The sequence below is a fragment of the Phaenicophaeus curvirostris genome, chromosome 11 (genome assembly GCF_032191515.1).
Source record: "Phaenicophaeus curvirostris isolate KB17595 chromosome 11, BPBGC_Pcur_1.0, whole genome shotgun sequence".
NCBI lineage: Eukaryota > Metazoa > Chordata > Aves > Cuculiformes > Cuculidae > Phaenicophaeus > Phaenicophaeus curvirostris.
This window is the reverse complement of record NC_091402.1, coordinates 3,065,595-3,085,752: the sequence shown is the minus strand read 5'-3', so window position 1 is coordinate 3,085,752 and position 20,158 is coordinate 3,065,595. Positions and strand designations below refer to the sequence as shown.

General features: G+C 48.0%; 1 protein-coding gene across 1 annotated transcript in view; it reads right to left on the bottom strand.

Annotated features, from left to right (window-relative positions):
• LOC138725126 (IQ motif and SEC7 domain-containing protein 3-like) overlaps window positions 1-17,941 on the bottom strand; it is a 180,083-nt gene extending 162,142 nt beyond the window's left edge. The window contains exon 1 of the mRNA XM_069865713.1: window positions 17,558-17,941. Coding sequence (XP_069721814.1) covers window positions 17,558-17,814 — 257 coding nt within the window. The 5' untranslated portion in view covers window positions 17,815-17,941. The remainder of the gene's footprint in view (window positions 1-17,557) is intronic.
• Between the last annotated feature and the right edge of the window lie 2,217 nt (window positions 17,942-20,158).

The following is a 20,158-nucleotide window of genomic DNA, read 5'->3' as shown; positions in this document are numbered from 1 at the left end:
TAACCCAGCCACTTCCATAACAGACTTTTTCCCAGAGCTACTAAAGGAGCAAATCCAAAAGCAACTACTGTAGACAGGAATAACATAATTAATAGTTCATAAGTTTGTGCTGTGGAGCTACCTTTTGATGTTCATAATCCTGTTTTACCAAAAGGAAGTCTTCAACACTGACTTTGATGCTTAACAGTGGATTACTGGTCAAATTCAAACACAAATATCTGCAGCTCTGTGGGCAGTAGGACATCAAAGAATTAGGTATTGGTGTTAAATTTGAAAAGAAATCTAAACAACTCGTATCCACATGAAGGAAGTGAAGAGAAACAAGCCCATGCAAAACTGTCACATGAGGCCAAGATAACAGATGGACCTCAAATATAAACTCCGGGGAGCTTAGGAAAGCCAAGCGAATCCAGAAAGTTAAATTTGGGAGAGGAAAAGCTGTAGAAAAGCTAAGCAACAGAAGCAAGCTTCCTAGAAGCACTGCTCTCCAACTACAGCAGAACATAAAAAATGAGCTCTCCTCTTGAATAACGCAACATTCCCCAAAGCCACCAGGATTTACAGAAAGAACCTTCACCTTCCAGAGAGACCAGCCAGTAGAAAGAGAAACGCAAAACAGGAATAAAGTCACATGCTGCCTAAATATAGCAGTCACAGGAGAGATCATAAATTAAGTGGATAAATAATTTAGACTTCTACCTGCACTGTTTGGGGATGCGATATTTTGGGACAGGATTTTTTTACACACTGAGGAATATCAGAACAACATACTTTTGCTACGTAGACATGTGCCGAGGGGTTCAATTGCCATATAAGTCCCTAACCCTTCCCTCTTGTCAAAATACAGATACACACATGGCAGGGAACCGGCATCGCCAGAAGCTGGCTTGCCAACTCCATCCCATTCCTACAAGAATATCATGAAAAAAGTTATAGGGCTGGATTAGCAGTCAAATGTTTACTAGGACTGCATCAAACACAGAGAACGCCCCCCTCACTAGCATATTAAAGAACGGCCTCAGTAGGAGACGTAGGAAGGATCAAGCAGCGAACGCCAGAACTGAGCATCTGGAAAGTGGGACTCTTTTTTCCGCCTTTTTACAGCTGCCAAGACAATAAGGTAGCACTCACCTCAAGCCTAAGGCACCTTATCTGGTGCACAAGGGTATTCATATGCTTCATATGGACCGCACGCACACCTGGGACGTCAGGTAAAGACAACGCTAGATCATGGGATAAAACACAGCTACCTCCAGCAGAAGCCCAAATCTGTTTGATCTCCCTCTGCTAGCACACAAGTAGCCCAAGTACAAGGCACACGTGCATTTGGAGTGACCTTGGAGTTGGTATCACATAGTCTGCATGCCTGATTAAGTCAATGAGAGCTATTTATTTTAGTATGGTCAGTGAAACTCTTCAATGCTGCATCTGCTCCAATAATCCTGTACTGAGGTCAGAATTTCTATCGTGATTTATCTAATTTTACTCCTCTTGTATTTCACTTCCTTCTCCTTTGTTGGGCTCAAACCTGCTCCTTCAAGCCTCCCTGCCCACCTGCTGTACGCTACGCAGGAGCTCAGCCCACACCAGCAAGAAGTCATCCTGCTGCCCTGTTTCCAGTTTGGGAAAAGGATGCTGGTTTTCACTTAATCTGGACTAGAAGCCAGGACCCCTGACATTAAACATGTCCTTGCGATGATACTTAAGCCCAATTCACTCATCTGCGTCTAGCAAATATCAATGGAATTTACCAACTTTAAAAGAAGATTTTAAATTCAAAGAACAATTATCATATAGGAGGTCTCAAACGGCAAAGCCTCAGCTAATGTGTTCAACCATTCTTCGTTCACTACATTTTCTCAAGCGTATTGGAGAGTGACAGTACCTCCACACTTTAAATACAAAATTAGCCAAGAGAGAAGAGAACAACTTATCTGCTTTGACAGCATCACAAGCTTCATAATCCTCAAAGCACTGCAGTTTATTTTGACCATTATCACCACATCCCAGACGTGACTACTTATTTGAAACAGAAAGCCAAGTTGTAATAAGTCAGACTTCTAATTAGAGATTTAAGTATTTTCATCTCCCAGGAATCTATACACTATGTGGAGATAAGCTACATTACGTTGCCATTACTCTTTGGAAATGGAAGCAGTCTGTCTAACCTAAAGAATAAAAGAAATCTTTGTTGCTGACAAAGAATTAAAATTCAACTAAAATCACTATCTGATAAGTTGGTGGGAAACCACAGGCAGCACATGAGTCTTTTCTGCTACTTTCCCCTTCTTAAAAGGGAGAAAGGCTTTTAATTGGCAAAGATAACAGAATATAATGGGCATCAATTATTTAAGAGAGACTTCTTGAAAAAATCCCATTATCTGGAAAAGGAGCAGATCTACAGTAGTTAAGAAATCACTACCAGCAATCATTTCTGCCTGAATGAGAATTTTGCCCAGTTGACTCTCCAGCACCAGAACCATCTATTCAGCTGAGCACAAGGAGTAAAGGGAAAATCCTGTGCCTAGCTAAACAAGTGATAGATTTGCGAAATTTTGTTGGTATTTCGGCTGCCAAGGAGTATGACAACCTACAAATTGGCTGTTTGTCTCTACATGGTCTTTTAAATTCCTTTCCTAAAACAGTTTCAAAAGGAAAGCTACTAACGTGGACATTTTACACTCATCATGGCAATCAGATCTATCAAAACAGGAGTGAACTGCTCCACAGAGTTTTCTGAATTCTAAATTAAATGATAAACCAAACAATCCAGAAGCATACTTCAAGGGCTTGGCTCCAGATGTACACAGTATTAAGCTGGTTACAGTTCATAAACGTTCCTTGGAAGAACCGGCCAGGACAATCTCCCCTTCAGCTGGGATTATTGGCCAGTCTCCTACCGACCAGATTCACCCCAAGCCTATCACATCAGTTTTACTCAAGATACACTATTCCAGCCACAGGCAGCTAAAAAGTCACTTCTACACAATATATTTGTCCAGCCAGAATACAAGAGCATACATTAACATAATGCGTGAAGATTGATAGAATTACTAACCCTGGACAAGCTGTAATATTAAACAAAGCTCCAGTGACCTGTGTCAGTTACCTTTGTAAACTTAGTTAATGTGTTGGTAATATCACGGTTCATTGCATCGGTTATTATAAGCAAACAATCTTTTCAGTGAAATAACATTATCTAAAAGGGACTCTCCATCTGCTTCAAAGAGGTTTAATGATTGCCTTCATTCACAGCAAGATGACTCAGCTTCAGAAAAAAATCACTTCTGATAATTTCTTACAAACCTGGGAAGCACCTACCTTGTAAAGACGTTCATAAAGCAAAAAGCTGCTTAAAACAATGACAGTCTCGCAGGAGCATAGAGACAAGACTCAGACTACGCACTGCTCACTAAGCAGAACAACCAGATTGGTACCCGATTTACTAGGAGTTTGCCAGTTTCCATTACTGCACACGGAGGGCTCTCCCCGCTTCCACCATCAGTGGAGATTTCCATCTCCAAATACTTGATCAGCCACTAATCCCATAAACACAAACACACAAGGCAGCGTGAGCATTCTGCATCTATGTTAACATCATACCAGCACTACCATTACAACCTAACCCAAACTAGAAAACTAGTTAGTTTTCTCCTTTTCTGCAAGACAGTCATTCTTTCAACACATGACCACCTCAAGCACTCATGAAGTGGGGGACTCAATTAAAACCTTAAAATAGAACTGAGTCTGAAAGTTGAATATAGATTTTACCTTATTCAAACCTAGCAAGTTCATCTGCATTGGATCACAGCCCTGCCCCCTGCACATAAATACTTAATTCTTTGGGTCTCTAAGTCAGGGAGATCAACACAAGAAGAGACTACACTATACAAAGAGGGAAATCCTCCCAACTATTTACTTCACAAATGAAAGGTTGGACATAACCATTTCTACATTCAGTAACATTGAAAAATGACTTTTGTAAATGGGGGACGTTCAGCTGGGACAGGCTGCCCAGGGAAGGGGTTAAGTCCCCATCCCTGGAGGGGTTTAAAAGAAGGGTAGACGAGGTGCTCTAGGACATGGTTTAGTGGCAGATAGGAACGCTTGGACTCGAGGATCCAAGAGGTCTTTTCCAATCTAGTGATTCTATGTTTCTACTTTTCCTTAACTAGAGCCTGCTAAATTCCATAGCACTACGCTGATACCCGAGTTACGTGCATGAATTGAGACACAACATGACAGAGGCCAATTCTTTCTCTATAAACATCAAGACAAACATCAAAAATGTTTGGGTTTTGCAGTAAAGTTTACTAACAAATTCACACTTGCAGTTTTTGAATCACCATCCACAGCCCTGCCTCAGCCCGTGCTTAGTAGAAACAGCAACAGATTAAAGTAGATGTTCTTCAAAGTGTACATACCTTCCCCTAACTTGAAAACAAGAGTGATCAAATGCTTCTGCTATCGGTCTATATAAATAGAATTATAAAAAAAAAAAGGTCAAAATACACTTATTTTCCACAACAAGGAACTATTAATTGTAACTCAAAGGGCTGTTCCGATGGCTGGGAATTCTTGTTCTCCTGTCACCCACCATGAGGGCCTTTAACACAAGCAGCCCTGTCCACTCACGAAGGACACCAGGGCACAACCTGAAGCAAGGCACTCTGAGATGCAGCGCACACGCACACCACGCCACACGGGCACCAGTGGATCCTGACACTCAAGCCAAACATTTAAATTTATGATACACCAAGTTGTTTTGCATTTGAACAGCAGTTCTGGACGAATACCTCTGCCCCACTATGGAAACTAAAAGTGAACAAAGAACTATCAAGCAGGACGTAGACCAAACCAGTTTCTGCTTTGAACTCATTGGTGAAGGGAAGATGATGTGAACGTAAACAAGGTAAGCAGCAAGAATGAAGAAGAATGATAGCTTGGCTCTCTGCAAGCCCTCCACTGCAGCTATCGTGACCAGAATTGCTAAGTCGTCCCTCTGAATTTAGCACAATTACAACATCCCAGCTGCATTGCAGAGTGGGAGATTCATGTCTGTTTGGAACCTTCCCTGGACCCACGATGCACGGCACCTGTACATGACCTGGAGCAGTCACAAGCACCAAAGACTCAGACCTGTTTCTTCAATTACATGTGTAGAGTGCAAGTGGCGCCTACACAGTTTAGCTGTTAACACAATATCAAGGAATGCACCCACAGAACAGACAGAACAGTTACCGCTGCAATGGGCTTGAGCACACACCAAATCCCTAGAAGCCCTTTAGGTTCAATGCTACTACACGTCTATGGTACCAAGAAACCATATTAGAACGGTGTTACACATTACATTAGAAGTGATTTTACTTGCTTTTGGCTTGTCAAAAATTCTTCACTCTTAGGAAGCAGAAGTTTCTAAACTCAGAAAAGTCATGCTAAGAGATCAGAATTGCAGAATGACGTGACATGCTTGAACCTCAAATGGAAGACAATCATTTGTCTGGAATCTCTCACATACATCCTTGACATTTTGCTGGATTTCCAGGATCATTACTTGTGCCCAGAAGACAACCAAACAGAAGATTTTATATTCCCCAAGCATGAGCAGAGAATCATTACATCCACAGAAAGCCAATGAAAAACAAAATGTTGCTGCAGTGAACCTCTGAAAGAGAAGCAGCTTAGATGAGTTAAGTGAACAGAGGTCACGTTCACCTTCCACTACTGAAATATTCCATTTCTCATCTGTAACCAGCCCCAACTAGGTGTTGAGGTCTACTGATCCAAGAGTGCACAGTCCCCTGCTAGCTGTGATGCTCCAGTTTTCCTCCTAAGCAGCAGGTCACATCTGACAGTGGGCAAGGATTCCCCTTTAGCTTCTCCACGGCATTACTGTGGACCACCGTGACGGAAGAATTACAGATATTTGGGCTGATAATCTCCACTTAAACCTTCACAAAGAAATTCCCATTCCAGAACGGCTTGTCTTATTACTTCAGTAACAATCACTACTCTGCTGTTTTAAATGCAGTCAGAACTTAAGAGATTCTTCCTTGGAGACAACAGCATTTCCTGCAGATGACGAATAATCATCTCTGAGAAAATCTAACTGGCAGACACTCCATTTTCACTGTGGCAGAAACCAAACTCCAAAAAAAACCACTTAGCGTCGCAATAGAGGGATCCTTATAGCACTCACTTAAGGCTGATGAAATTTGCTGCTGTGGGTTTTAAAGACTACTTCAATAGTAAGTTGTCTGAGGCAATAATCTTAAAGACTAAAAAGCCTTCTGTACAATGTAGGAGACCCAAAAGCTGGATTCCTCCTCCCGCCTTCCCAAATTTTAGAGAACACACAAAGCCATTGAAGCCTTTGAGGAAAGGGAGCACACTGATCCCCTCGGGTCACTACAAAAGAAGTAGACACTGCTCAATTCTCTAATTCAACTTTGAGCCAAACAAGAACCTACAAAACTGTCATCTATAACTGACTTCATGAAAAAGGTTGAAACCACGAAGATGATCCAAGGGGCTGCAGCACCTCCCACACAAGGGCAGGCTGAGAGAGTTGGGCTTGCTCAGCCCAGAAAAGAGAAGGCTTCGAGGAGAACTTAGAGCAGCTTCCAGCACTGAAAGGGGCTCCAGGAAAGCTGGGGAGGGGCTCTGGATCAGGGAATGCAGAGATAGCATGAGGGGGCAGGGTTTCCAGCTGCAAGAGGGGAGACTGAGATGAGATGTTAGGGAGAAATGTTTTGCTGTGAGGGTGGGGAGGCCCTGGCCCAGGCTGCCCAGAGCAGTGGTGGCTGCCCCATCCCTGGAGGTGTTCAAGGCCAGGTTGGATGGGGCTTGGAGCCCCTGATGCAGTGGGAGGTGTCCGTGCCCATGGCAGGGGGGGCACTGGATGGGCTTTGGTCCCTTCCAACCCAAATTATTGCATGACTCTATGAAACAGCTTTCCTGCACCCTGGATGTTACAATGGTTCCAAAGGCACTCCACGATGCAAAAGTACAGGAGAAAACTAAAATCCTCCTCCCAGAAGCTGGAATTTGATCATAAGGTAGCAAACAGCTGGAAAATTAGAGGTGAGAGAAATTAGTAGTTTTAGCATCATTCTCAAGAAATAGCAAACGTACTAAAACCAGCTCAGTTAGTTTGCCAGCAATGCAAACTTCTTCAAATACATTGGTTGGTGCATAGTGGTTCAACAATAGCAGCAGTGAAATTTGGTAAGGATTTGTTTACTGTGGCAGCATTATGTTAGGAGAACCACTTGATGACTGTTAGAAGGGTTACACAACTCCATCCACCCAGCATATATAGCGCAGCAAATTCCAAACAGAGGCTGCCAACATCAAAATATGATACTGGAGTCCAAATATGAATCTGAAATCACTGCTCATAGTGCTGGTGCAAATACACATCAGTACAAAGTCCAAGAAGTGGGGCATTATCTCACTTTAATCAGTCATTTCCACACACACACTTTATGCTACACATTTACACCTAAACTTGAGATATATCCAATAAGATGAAGGCAAAGAGACACAGCTGTGGAAACTAAGTTGCAGGACTAGTAAGTCATCTTCACAGCAGGGAAGAGCACTGGCTCAAGTGGACAGAAAACAGTGAGAAGTCACTAGGAAAAGCAAAACCACACATTAGATGGGCATGTTCTTCTCTTTCCTGAAACACATTTGCGACAGTACATCCAGAAGGCTGTGGTTCACATTTTGTGGGGAAGGGGCTTCACTAGCCTTAAGTTTTTCATTGGTGTTGCAGGCCAAGACCCTCCACAACTCAGAGTCTGTCCCTTCTAGCACGACTACCAAGTTCTATTTGACAGTAAAACTTGCTGGAAAACTCTTGAGGCAGAAATCAGTTTGCAGTGATGGGCACAACCAGTTCCCACAGCCTGTGGAACGTGCTTACTGTTTGGCAAGCTTGACTTCTTAACAGATCTTCAGTCTGTTCACCTCAAGCTACATGATCCAGTGCTGAAATGAGTAATTAAAAGTGGCCCACAGCCCCTGCAGTTATTCTTAGGGAGTAGAAATGCAACAAAGACGGAGGAACCCTGCTAAACATCACCTCCCAGCTGCACCTTACATTTAGAAGGGGACAGGAGGATTGCTTCCCCACCTTCCTTCCACTGCTTTATTTGATCAATTACACAGAATAAAGTGCTATTAGTAAATCTGAATTACTGTGGTGCAGTAAAACATGTACTACACATATGTCTTCGTCTGCTTGTGTTTGTCAGGGAGTCTGACTAGGAGTGTTATTAACATGGAAATAATGTATATTATGTTCCAATCGATCGCTACAGAGGGCTACTCAGCACCACTATTTTTCTTATCTAGCACAGCAGTAAGACTCATTCTGTCTATGAGGATGCTTTACAGCAGTGATTTCTTTTCTATGTATGTTTTATAATGGTACAATTTGAGAAGAAATTTTACCTCTGCACTTTAAGACACTAGGAGAGGAAAAAACTTAACTCACAAAAACTCTGCAGCCGCACTAATAGCGGTGTTTCTAATGCTCTGAAGGGATGCAGAAGTAGCACAGATGCTGCCATCCGAAAGACATTTTTACACTACACGTACCTATAAAACCATAGACACTCCGGTATAACACTGATACGCAGTTTAAAATCAAACCAGGAGAGGGAGCAGAAGTCCCTGAGACTGAACCGCTGCTATTTTGGGATCCGGAGGGGCGAGACTCCATCAGAATTACATCCTTTGATAAACTAAAAGATACATTTGCGTATCTTGCTGTCTGAAGAATGCAAGATGCAGGTTTTCAGGTTTTGTTGTGAAAGCTGTTCTGTTTTTAAAGCCTTCACCCCGTAGAAATACTTTGGCCACCTTGCAGCAACATTGTTTTTTCCTTATGCTAACCATTCAAATAACGTCATTAAAACCAAGCAAGTTGGTACATAGCTGTGAAGAAACCCAGGATTTAAAAAAGCTTGTTTGTCTCAAGTGTGATGGGTGTGATTGGACACCTCTCCTACGAGGACAAGCTAAGAGAGCTGGGGTTGTTCAGCCTGGAGAAGAGAAGGCTCCAAGGAGATCTTATAGCGACCTTCCAGCACTGAAAAGGGCTCCAGGAAAGCTCGGAAGAAACTCTTGACCAGGGAGGACAGTGATAGGATGAGGAGGGAATAGTTTTCACCTGGAAGAGGGGGAGACTGAGATGAGATCTTAGGGAGAAATGTTCTCCTGTGAGGATGGGGAGGCCCTGGCCCAGGTTGCCCAGAGAAGTCAGGGCTGCCCCATCCCTGGAAACATTCACATTCAGGCTGTCAGGGCTCTGAGCAACCTGATCTGGTTGAAGGTCTCTCTGCCCACTGCAGGGGGGTTGCATTGGATGGGCTTTAAAGGTTCCTTCCAACCCAAACTGTTCTAGGATTTAATGTAAACATTTTTCAACTAAATCTCTGAACAGCCTATTAATTGTTGGCCATCAACGTCGATGTCAATTTGCCCGTCTCTACAATAGCAATCACTATCAGTGCTTAGTTTTGCCAAGGGCAAACAATAAGTCACCAGATGGGACTAAAGAAACAGTCTCTTACTCCTACTTCTGTCCTCAATCACAACAACAAGGCAAAGACCATGAACGGGTAACGAATTCCCATCCAGATTTCCAGCTAGCACAAACCAGCACATCTTAAACACAGTAAGCTCCAGCAGCTAGGAATCCTGGTAGTTCAAAGAAATAAAGATTTTACAGAGTATTCCCCAAGCAAAGGGGGCAGAAGAGAAAGGAAAAAAAAACAACCAAAAACCAAAAAAAAACCCAAAAACCAGCTCACATCTTAGCTACAGAAAACCTAAAATGTGGCAGAACAGGCATATACTATCTCTTTAAATCTCACTGCTCTACTGTACCGAAGACTGCTTAGGCTGTCTAATTCAACAATTCTGCTGAGAAAAATAGTACAATTAGGCAGGGATACGGGCAGAAGGAAATTATGACAGCCTCATTCACAGGCTCGCTGCGCTGAGATGAAAGACAGGGGTGCTGGCAAGAACAGCCTAAAAGTATCTGCAGGCTGCAAAACACACAAAAAAAAAGGGTGGAATTAACATAATAGAGAGGATATGACTAGGAACGATAGGATCAAATTAGAATAATGCAAGTGTGGGCTGCATATCAGGAAGTACTTCTGGCCTGCAAAATCCACTTACCTAAGAAGCTTCCCACCCACCCCCTCAGTGAGCAGCACGAGATGACCTCCTTGCCACCTGCATGAGCAGAAGGCAGGGGCCCTCAGACAGAATAAGGCTCTAAATAAAAAAAAAAAAACAACTCACTTGGGTAGAGGCTCCCTATAGGCAGCTCTTACCATGCTAGGGATTGTAATCCCAAGTGGGGCATAAACTCAGGTGAAATTCAGCGTACTGTGATGCTTTGCAGGTCTGCCCAGCTGCACCATACAAAATTAAATAGCACCAAAATTGAAAGTGAAGAGGAAGCAAGTACAGTCATTCCCAACCAGCCTCCTACCCCTCAGGAAATCCTGAAGGAACCCATGCACTCCTGCAACCGCTCTACGTGGAAACTCGGCATCTCAAGGCCACGATCTGAAATGCAACACAGAACCCAGCACAGCAGTTCCAGTTTAGCATCGCTGACCAGCACACCAGTAAAAGCCACCTAGTTTTACTGGGTGTAAAAAAGTCAAATTAAGCTTTGAGATGCTACTTGCAAGAAGCACTTAATAATTTACTATTTTAATAATTTACTCCTCCTACTAGTATGCTGCAAGAAAACACCTTGAAATATCTTGTTCTTTTTTCCTCATAGCTTCTGTAATCTGCCATTGAAGAAGCTCTTCCCACAGCACAGATACTTCTTTGAGCGTATTTTTGCCAGAAGACACCTTCCCTAAGGACTGATGGAGATTTGTGCAAATAACCAGGTCAACAAGACTGCAAATGCAATTCAGAAATGTGGATGTCTGTACTTCGCATTCTCCCAGAAGTCTATTACTTTAAGTGGATGAGGACAAAGTTCAGCATCGCTCACTCAACATGGAGGTGAGCTCTTCAAGCGCTCTGTTTGGCACATTTGTGAAGAACAGATCTGTTCCTGCTCCTCCTAACACCATGTTTCTAGGTACTTTTTCAGTGTCATCCCTCTAGTATCATTTAAAAATGTACAATGTTGACAAGTGGGAAACGCTTCATTGGAGAATACACTAATTTTTAGGACTGACCCATGCCAAGCTTGAGAAATGGAGAACCATCAGCCTGCTGCTGGTGACCTAGAAGCATGTACGTATAGAGAGCATCACGTACAGGCTCCCTCTGAAGTGAGGTTTTTGGAGGAGAGGGAGGGGGACCTTCAGACACGCACTTAGCCTATGGTAACTGGGCACTTGTTTGCTTGCTGAGGACCCAGGACCCACAAACATTGCCAAATCCTTTCCACACACAGATTTCTGAAAGTGCATTTCAGTTTCCTTGACAGCATATTCACAAGGAAGCACATCAAAGCACTAACCAGCATGAAAACATACTTTGTTGTTAAAGTTCATAACACAAGAACTCCAAAGTTAGGAATCTCAGAAGTCGTGTTCTGTGTCAGCAGAATAAAAGGCTTCGTTAGCAAAGGATTTCAGATCCGCTCAGTACTTATAATTCTTTAGGTCTGCTCTGCTTAAAATGGGGCAGATTTACTTCACTTCAAGTTTTGAAACCATCTCGAAACTCATTATGTTATAGGATGGGTTACTTTCTGCTGCATTGGTTTTCCTTTCCCAAAATAGCATGTATTTTCGCTGTTGCCTTTACAGACTGTATTTTCCCTCCCTCCTCTGATTTCCCAGGAGCTTTCTGGATACCAGCATACCATTTTGTCACTGCTGTGCTTTTTACCTCCTCTCTCCCCCTTTATACTTGTTGTATTATTTTTACAGTACCCCCCAGTTTTCAAACAAATTTGTTGTTATGTATTGTTATTTAGCCTAACACATAGAAGGTACTAAGTACAAGAACTGGCCAATACTTCAACAGAGGTCCAAAATAATTTAGTTGAGTTTAGTTAGCAAGTTCATGCCTTATTACACGTCTTCCCACTATTGATTTCCTACAGTCTGCCAGAACAACAAATGTCTCTTCTAAGAGATGGTCACTCATCTGCTGATGTACAAATCACACTAATGATGCTGAAATGAGTGCTTCAAAAGCAAAAGTGCTCCCTTCGGTATCAAATCCTTACCCTCATAGCTCAGTAGTTGTACTGTTCCGGTTATGCACTGGAAACAAGATGAGCAGGACTGGTCTAAGTTATTCAAAGATGTGAGTTTACATCCTACCCAACCTCAAAATTACAGCATCCCTGTAGGGCTGACAGAACACATAACATGGCATTGTTTTGGACACAAACTATGCTTTCCATGCAAATGTATCCTCCATGAGCAGAACAAGGTACAGGTGCATCTTTTATTAACTGTGTTTCTACTGTAGACTTCTTCCAGCAAGGCTACTTGTCACAAACAGCACTTTCTTCCACAGCTGACTGAGAAAAGGATTCTGACAAAGCATTCATCTGCATCTTTGTGGCCAAGAAAACCAAATTTTGCCCAAGCAGGAGCATACTTTAATAGATGCAGGATACCTCTACTTCACCAAAGCAAACAAAAATAAGCTGCTGCTCAAGTGCAGCAGAGGCAAGGAAATATAATTTACGTCATATGCACAGTCTGTCTCCATAGAGGACATCTCTGGAGGGGGGGAAAAAAAGGCAGACTGGTCTCTACACTAATGCAATCTCTGGCTTCCTGCTGAGGCTGTGTGCAAGGGCAGCGGCAGTGCCAACAGCGACATGCAAAGCCACAAGCTCAGTTTATGTAGGGCACGAAGCAGCCTTCACATGTGACTGTCACCAGAGCAACAACTTCCACTTACTAGATTGCACTAAGAACACCTCAGCTGAGACGGAGAGCATCTTCGAAACACAGCAAGGATTTCTTAAAGCTCCAAATTGACTGGTTTTTCCCCAGAGAACAAAGCCAGTCCTGGATTCATTTAAAAATAAATCAGTGAGGCCAGGTGCAGAATTTTGACTGAGTTGCAAATAACAGCCCTCTAAGATTGTTGTGTCTTTGCAGACAATTCCTCTCTATCTCCTGCTTGAACTCTTACCAGGAACTTTCTCGGTGGAAAAGCAGCACAGTTTCTAATTTGATTAGGTTAAGTACAAATACCACTTTCTAAGCTGGTAACATGCCAGTGTGGAGCTTCCAGGGCTGCAAAAATTGTACTTGTAGAGATCTGAGAAGATCCGTATGCTTCATTTTACACACTTACATGAAAAAGTGCATTACAGATCATCCTTTACATCTTTACATCCACAACATCCCTTACACTGAGGATCTTAGCTTTAGAAGTTCTTGCCCTCCAATGTTAAATGGAATGGATTAACAGAAAATTAGTCTTATGCAACTTAATGAGTTAAATACCTATTGTTATCTTTAACATGCTGATTCATTACATTGAACAAAGCCTTGTAATCAACTAATTATCCTCAACTCTACTTGTGGATTTTAAGGCTGATTTGCACTCAGCAAATTCCTACAAAATGAAGTGAAACAGCACCCAAATCTTTTTTGGTATCCTCCTTGTGAGATAAGGAGCACGTCTAACCCTGCTAAGCCATCCGCCTGCTCCTCCATCCCTGTGCAAAGGAACCTACTTTCTACTCTGGCTCCTTTTTGTTGCAGGACACAAACCATAATATGTTTACCTTACTGGACTGGTAGGCTTTGTGATTCCAGAAGTCTAGGACAGAGTTCATCCACAGTTCTCCACCCCCCTGAAGAGATCATGATAAAGGATTTCTACAAATACGCCAGCTCCTCCAAATTATTTAAGAGGTCTTCAGCTGCATTTCCTTCCTATTATAAGAGTTGAAAAGTTTCAAGACCTGTGGGTTTCTTTTTCTTTGGGTTTTTGTTTAATCTCTCTTATTAAGTATAAGAGCCAATGATAAGCATATTATCTTGTATAACATGTCCGTGCTTCTCTTCGTATCACACAAGTTAAGGACCAGCTGGTAATATGACACAGCTGCTCTGACACTACAGTGTCAGTGACCCACATCCACTTAAACAGGTTGAACTGTTGCGGAGAAAGGAGCCCAAGCTGGTTAGAAAACGCAAGTCACGTCTCAAGGTATGAGCACTACAGCTGACTCCCAAGAGGGACTCATTTCTTTAAGTATTTGACCAAGAAGCCCCGTTTCCTTTAAAAAGTAGTGCAGGGATTTTTAGCTTTGAGATGCTGAAGGGTAAGGAAGACCTAGAATCACCACTGGTACCTGGGCACAAAGCGGTCCTGCCTCTGGAGGGAGGGAGCAGGGAGGTCTGTGCACAGGACAGAACAAGGTGGATGTCCCACCTCCCACCCTGCCTCTCTCCTAACACCAGAGAGCCCCAAGCAAGCATCACTAAACTTCAGCAAAGAAGAGATCCTTATTCGCACCCAAACAGATGCAAAGCGCACATGACATTTAATCCTGGGGAAACCCAGACTGAGCTGTGAATGGGAAGCTACAGACAGTCAGAGCCTGCAGGTTATGTTTTTCAGAAAGCCAAGATAACTGCAGGAATGAGAGAAGACTTTAAAACAAGGATATTTTCCATTTACCAAGTGTCCTCCCAGGCAGATGCAGCCTCAGCACCCACCCAGGGAGGCAGGGGCTCCTGGAGAAAGGAGCAGCACTGCTCCCTGCAAAGGAGGGGGATGATACAGACAGATTACGGATGATTCAAGGGGGTACTGTTCCTCAGATCAGGGTAGCCCTCAAAATCTGACTGCCCACAGAGAAACGCGGGGGCAAAGAGCCCATCCCAGGACTGGACTCGCAGAGAGGGCCAGCTCCCAGCATCCCCAGTAAGCCCTGCAGACTCTGCCTCAAAGCAATACAACTCTGCCATAAATATCCCAGATTAATTCTGATCCCAGCATCAAATCCACTTAAGAGACTTAAAAGCCTCCGAGTCCCCAGAGCTGCCTGCCCAAAGAGGGCTCTGCAGATGAGTCTTGGGCTGGAAAGGAGAAATATTATCAAACAAGGCAAGCCATTTGTACGATTTTTGGTAATGTCATTTGTGAGAGACAAATGGGACGAGATAGCTGAGTTGACGTCCTGTACTAGAAGCAGAACCACAGGAAAATCCTCGGGTACTGGACACAGATGCACGGGGTAGGATTTCTGTCAATATTCCACGCTTTCTGGAAATAGCTCTTTCTCCTCGTGGGACTGATTGTTAAATGACAGCATATGCTCTCCAGTCTGTTTAAGGAGCCATTTGCTTAGTTTTCGTGGAGACACCTCTGTTTATTAAAAAAAAAAAAGCCTTAAAATAATTGCACCTGTATCGCCCCAAAACCCCAAAGCGTTAGCGCTGACAGCACGGAGGGGGCTGGGGAGCAAGAGCTGCTTCCCCTCCCACCCTGCTTAGCCAGACGGGCAGAGGCAAAGGAGCACCAAGGGACCAAGGACCCTTTCTAGGTCTCCTTGAGCCTCCACAACGCCGAGCATTGTTTCAGAGCACCCCGATTTTAGGGCTCCCTGAGCAGCAGCACCTCCACCCCATCCAGCCATGAGAGAGATGGGGGGATCAGGAGTGCTTCCAGGGATTAATCCTGGAGCAGGGAGTTTAGAGGGGATGCAGCCCTCACAGTGGGAGCCGGGAGGGTCCCCAAAGCAGTGGGGACAGGGCTGTCCTGGCAGGAGCACCCCCAGTCCCAAGGTAGACAGCATCCCTCCAAGTCCCAGGAATAGCCAGCATCCCTCCGAGCCCCAGGAATGGCCAGCATCCCTCCGAGCCCCAGGAATGGCCAGCATCCCTCTGAGCCCCGGGAATGGCCAGCATCCCTCTGAGCCCCGGGAATGGCCAGCATCCCTCCGAGCCCCGGGAATGGCCAGCATCTGGGAGGCTCTGAGCGTGACGCGTGCTTTTCCCACTCCACTCAAGTCAAAACTAAGTCTTAAATACATCGCCAGAAGTAGAAACGCGTCGGGTAAGCGCTGCGACTCGAGTTATTGCTATTCCCGAATTCCTGTTACTTAAGAATCGCGCGCAATTAAGCGGCTTGCCGTGCGCTCCTGTAAAGAAACCCGCGATTAATTACAGATTATAGAGGCTGGAAATAGACGCAGAGGCTGGGAGCGAGGGAGCGACCGCGTCTCGGGAACGAGCGGCCCCGGGGCGAGCTGCCAATGTTTACTGACCCCGAGCCGGGTCACTTTCCTCGGCGGCGACACCGCATCCCCCCGAGGGGCCGGCGGCTCCCGGGCACCCGCACCGGCCCGGGGACACGGGCAGCGCTCGGCCGGGGGGGGCGGCGTGCCCCGAGCATCCCCCTCAGCATCCCCCGCCTGGAGCATCCCCTGAGCATCCCCCGTCAAGCATCCCGTGCTCCGAGCATCCCCCCGGAGCATCTCCGCCGAGCGCGGGGGACGGTGGCGTGGCCAGGGCATCCCCCCAAGCATCCCCCCAAGCATCCCCCCTTCGCGTGCGCCGGTTGGCGTGGCCGGAGCATCCCCCTCTCCAAGCAGCCCCTCTGAGCGCGTTGGGCGGCGTGCCCAGAGCACCACTCCGCCCTTCAAGTATCTCCCTTGGGTGCAGGGAGCGGCATGCCCCGAGCATCCCTTCTCCAAGCAGCCCCTCTGAGCGCGGGGGGCAGCGTGCCCAGAGCATCCCCCCTCCCTCTGACTCCGAGTATCCCCTCCTCGCTCTAAGAATCTCCCTCTCGCTCCGAGCATCCCCTCTCGCTCCGAGCATCCCCTTCTCTCCGAGCATCCCCTCCTCGCTCCGAGCATCCCCTCCCTCTCCGAGCATCCCCTCCTCGCTCCGAGCATCCCCTCCTCGCTCCGAGCATCCCCTTTTCGCTCCGAGCATCCCCTTCTCTCCGAGCATCCCCTCCTCGCTCCGAGCATCCCCTTCTCTCCGAGCATCCCCTCCTCGCTCCGAGCATCCCCTCCTCGCTCCGAGCATCCCCTCTCTCTCCGAGCATCCCCTCCCTCTCCGAGCATCCCCTCCTCGCTCCGAGCATCCCCTCCTCGCTCCGAGCATCCCCTCTCTCTCCGAGCATCCCCTCCTCGCTCCGAGCATCCCCTCCTCGCTCCGAGCATCCCCTCCCTCTCCGAGCATCCCCTCCTCGCTCCAAGCATCCCCTTCTCTCCGAGCATCCCCTCCTCGCTCCGAGCATCCCCTCTCTCTCCAAGCATCCCCTCCTCGCTCCGAGCATCCCCTTCTCGCTCCGAGCATCCCCTCCTCGCTCCGAGCATCCCCTCCCTCTCCGAGCATCCCCTCCTCGCTCCGAGCATCCCCTTCTCTCCGAGCATCCCCTCTCGCTCCGAGCCTCCCCCCCGCTCCGGGCACCCCCGTCTCCCCCCGGCGCGCAAGGAGCCGGAGCGGCGAGAGGCACGGGCACCCCGCTGTGTCCCGGGCAGAGGCTCCGGGGCTCCTCGCCGGGGCGGGGGGCGAGGAGGGAAGGCGAACGCGGCCGAGGGGCGGCGGGCAGCGCTTACTTGTCGATGCCGGCGCTCTCCTGGATGGCGCCGAGCGGCCCGGGGCAGGCGGGGGGCGGCAGGCGGCAGGCGGCCAGGTGCCGCCGGTGCTCGTCCTGCAGGCGGGCGTTCTCGTGGTACAACTTGGCCACTTGCTGCTCCAGCTCGTCGATGCGGCGCTTCTGCTTCTCCAGCAGCTCCTGCTGCGTCTCGATGATCTTGTTCAGCTCCTTCAGGTACTCGGCCGCCTTGCTGGGGTTCTCGGCCGGGCTCTCCATGCCGCGGGGCGCTCGGGGCGCGAGGGAAGGAATAAAGAGCCCGCCGGAAACCGGCCCCGCGCCGGCTCCGCTCCTTCCCCTCCTACGGCGGCGCGCGGGGCGCGGGGCCCGGCGCCATGGCGGGGCGGGGGGGCGCCGGGGACAGCGCTGCGCCGGCCGCCCGCGGGAACATCCCCGCCTCGGGGGCAGGACAGCCCGGGGAGGGCGGGGAGCGGGGGGGGGGGGTGCGGGAACGGCACCCGGAGCGGGTCGGGGGACGAGGAGAGGGGGTGCGGGCACAGACCGGGAGCGGAGAGGGGAGGGAGAGATGCGGTCAGAGCCCAGGGGGAGATGCGGGGAGCCCAGGGACCGGGGTGTGCGGGGAGAACCCCGGGAAAGATGCGGGGAGAGCCCCGGGAGAGATGCGGGGAGCCCAGCGATCAGGAGATGCGGGGAGAGATGCAGGCAGAGCCCAGGGATCGGGGGATGCAGGCAGAGCCCCGGGAGAGATGCGGGGAGACCCCTGGGAGAGATGCGGGGAGCCAAGGGATTGGGGGATGCGGGGAGAGCCCCGGGAAAGATGCGGGGACAGCCCCGGGAGAGATGCGGGGAGCCAAGGGATTGGGGGATGCGGAGAGCCCAGGGACCGGGAGAGATGCGGGCAGAGCCCCGGGAGAGATGCGGGGAGCCCAGCGATCAGGAGATGCGGGGAGAGATGCAGGCAGAGCCCAGGGATCGAGGGATGCGGGCAGAGCCCCGGGAGAGATGCGGGGAGACCCCTGGGAGAGATGCGGGGAGAGATGCAGGCAGAGCCCAGGGATCGGGGGATGCGGGCAGAGCCCCGGGAGAGATGCGGGGAGAGCCCTGGGAGAGGTGCGAGGAGCCCAGGGATCAGAACGTGCAGGCAGAGCCCCGGGAGAGACGCAGGGAGCCCAGGGACAGGGAGAGATGCAGGAGAGCCCCGGGAGGGGTGCGGGGGGCCAGGGACGGGGGGGATGCTGTGCGTGGGGTCGGGCAGCCACGCAGGCGGTGGGAGCCGAGCTGCTCAGCTCCTGCCCTGGAAGGGTCGGTTCTGGTTTCAGTGGCACTGGGATGGCACCCGCCGAGGAGGGGGTCCGTGCACTCCCCCCCACGCCGCCCCCTCTCCCAGAAGCAGGACCCCTGTGCTGCCCCCCACCCCGCAGCGGGACCCCCGCGCTGTCCCACCAGCAGCCTGGGTGCTCCGAATCCCGGGGGTGAACTCACTGCTTCCCGTGAAGGGTGCCTCGAGCCGAGGTTTGGGTCCTGTATCATCCCAAGTGGATGCGTGTTGGGAATGCTTGTGAAAACCAGGAATAGGAAGGGGAAACGGAGGGAGATACTGCAGGAAGAAGATAGGAAGGTGAAGACATGCTTTTCTCCTCCCTTCCTGTCTCCTTAGTTTTTTCCTCTTTTTTTTCTGCCTCTTCACCTTTAAACTTGGCAAGTTTTCCATTAGTGGCATTTTCTTCCAGCTCTTCTTTCTGCTGTCACTGAAGCACAAAGCTTTGCTTGTGGCTTCAGCCCTTTCTAGTCCTTGCCAGGGCGCATTGCTTTTGGAGTCCACCTGACTGAGCAGAGAGAGGAGTTTGGGGCTAAGGGAGCTTGGAGTCCCTGGGCTCTCCCCGTCCAGCCTTGGTGAGAGTGAGTGAAGCTTTTGCGTGGAGCTTCGAAGTGGATAGTGCACATGCCAGCTTCTCTCCCTCTGCCTCTCACTGCTTGCTTGTCGATGTGGAGAAAAGGGGCACAAGGGGAGGGTAAAGCCTAGAAAGGCAGAGATTCATGTGGCAATGCATGCTGATTTTAGGTAGAAATAAGTTATCAGCACGCTGTTACTATAGCTCTGGTCAAGTGCAAGAAAGGGCTGTTGTGACTATCGAAGTGATTGAAGCATGAAAAGACTGATTTTCAGACCTAGTGGGGAGTTCACAGAGAAGTCTTTGCCTGCTCTTTGAAGACACCAAGCTTTGTTTCCAGTAATTTGATCAGTATTTTTCACTAGCCCAGAGAAGTTCTGGCTGCCCCATCCCTGGAGGTGTTCAAGGCCAGGTTGGATGGGGCTTTGAGCAAACTGATCCAGTGGGAGGTGTCCCTGCCCAGAGAAGGGGGTAGAACTGGATGGACTTCCAGCTCCCTTCCAACCCAAACTGTTCCATGATTCTGATTAGAATTGCTGAAAATCATTTTTTCCACAATATTCTTTGTTCAGAATATATTTGCTGAAAAGACTCTGCACTTTGTGGAAAAAAACACTTATCACAATGTCTCACGGAGGCAGCCTGCATAGTGTAGTAGTATTCGAGGCAGTCAGAATGTTTCTCAGGGGTTAAAGCAAGCGAACTCACTT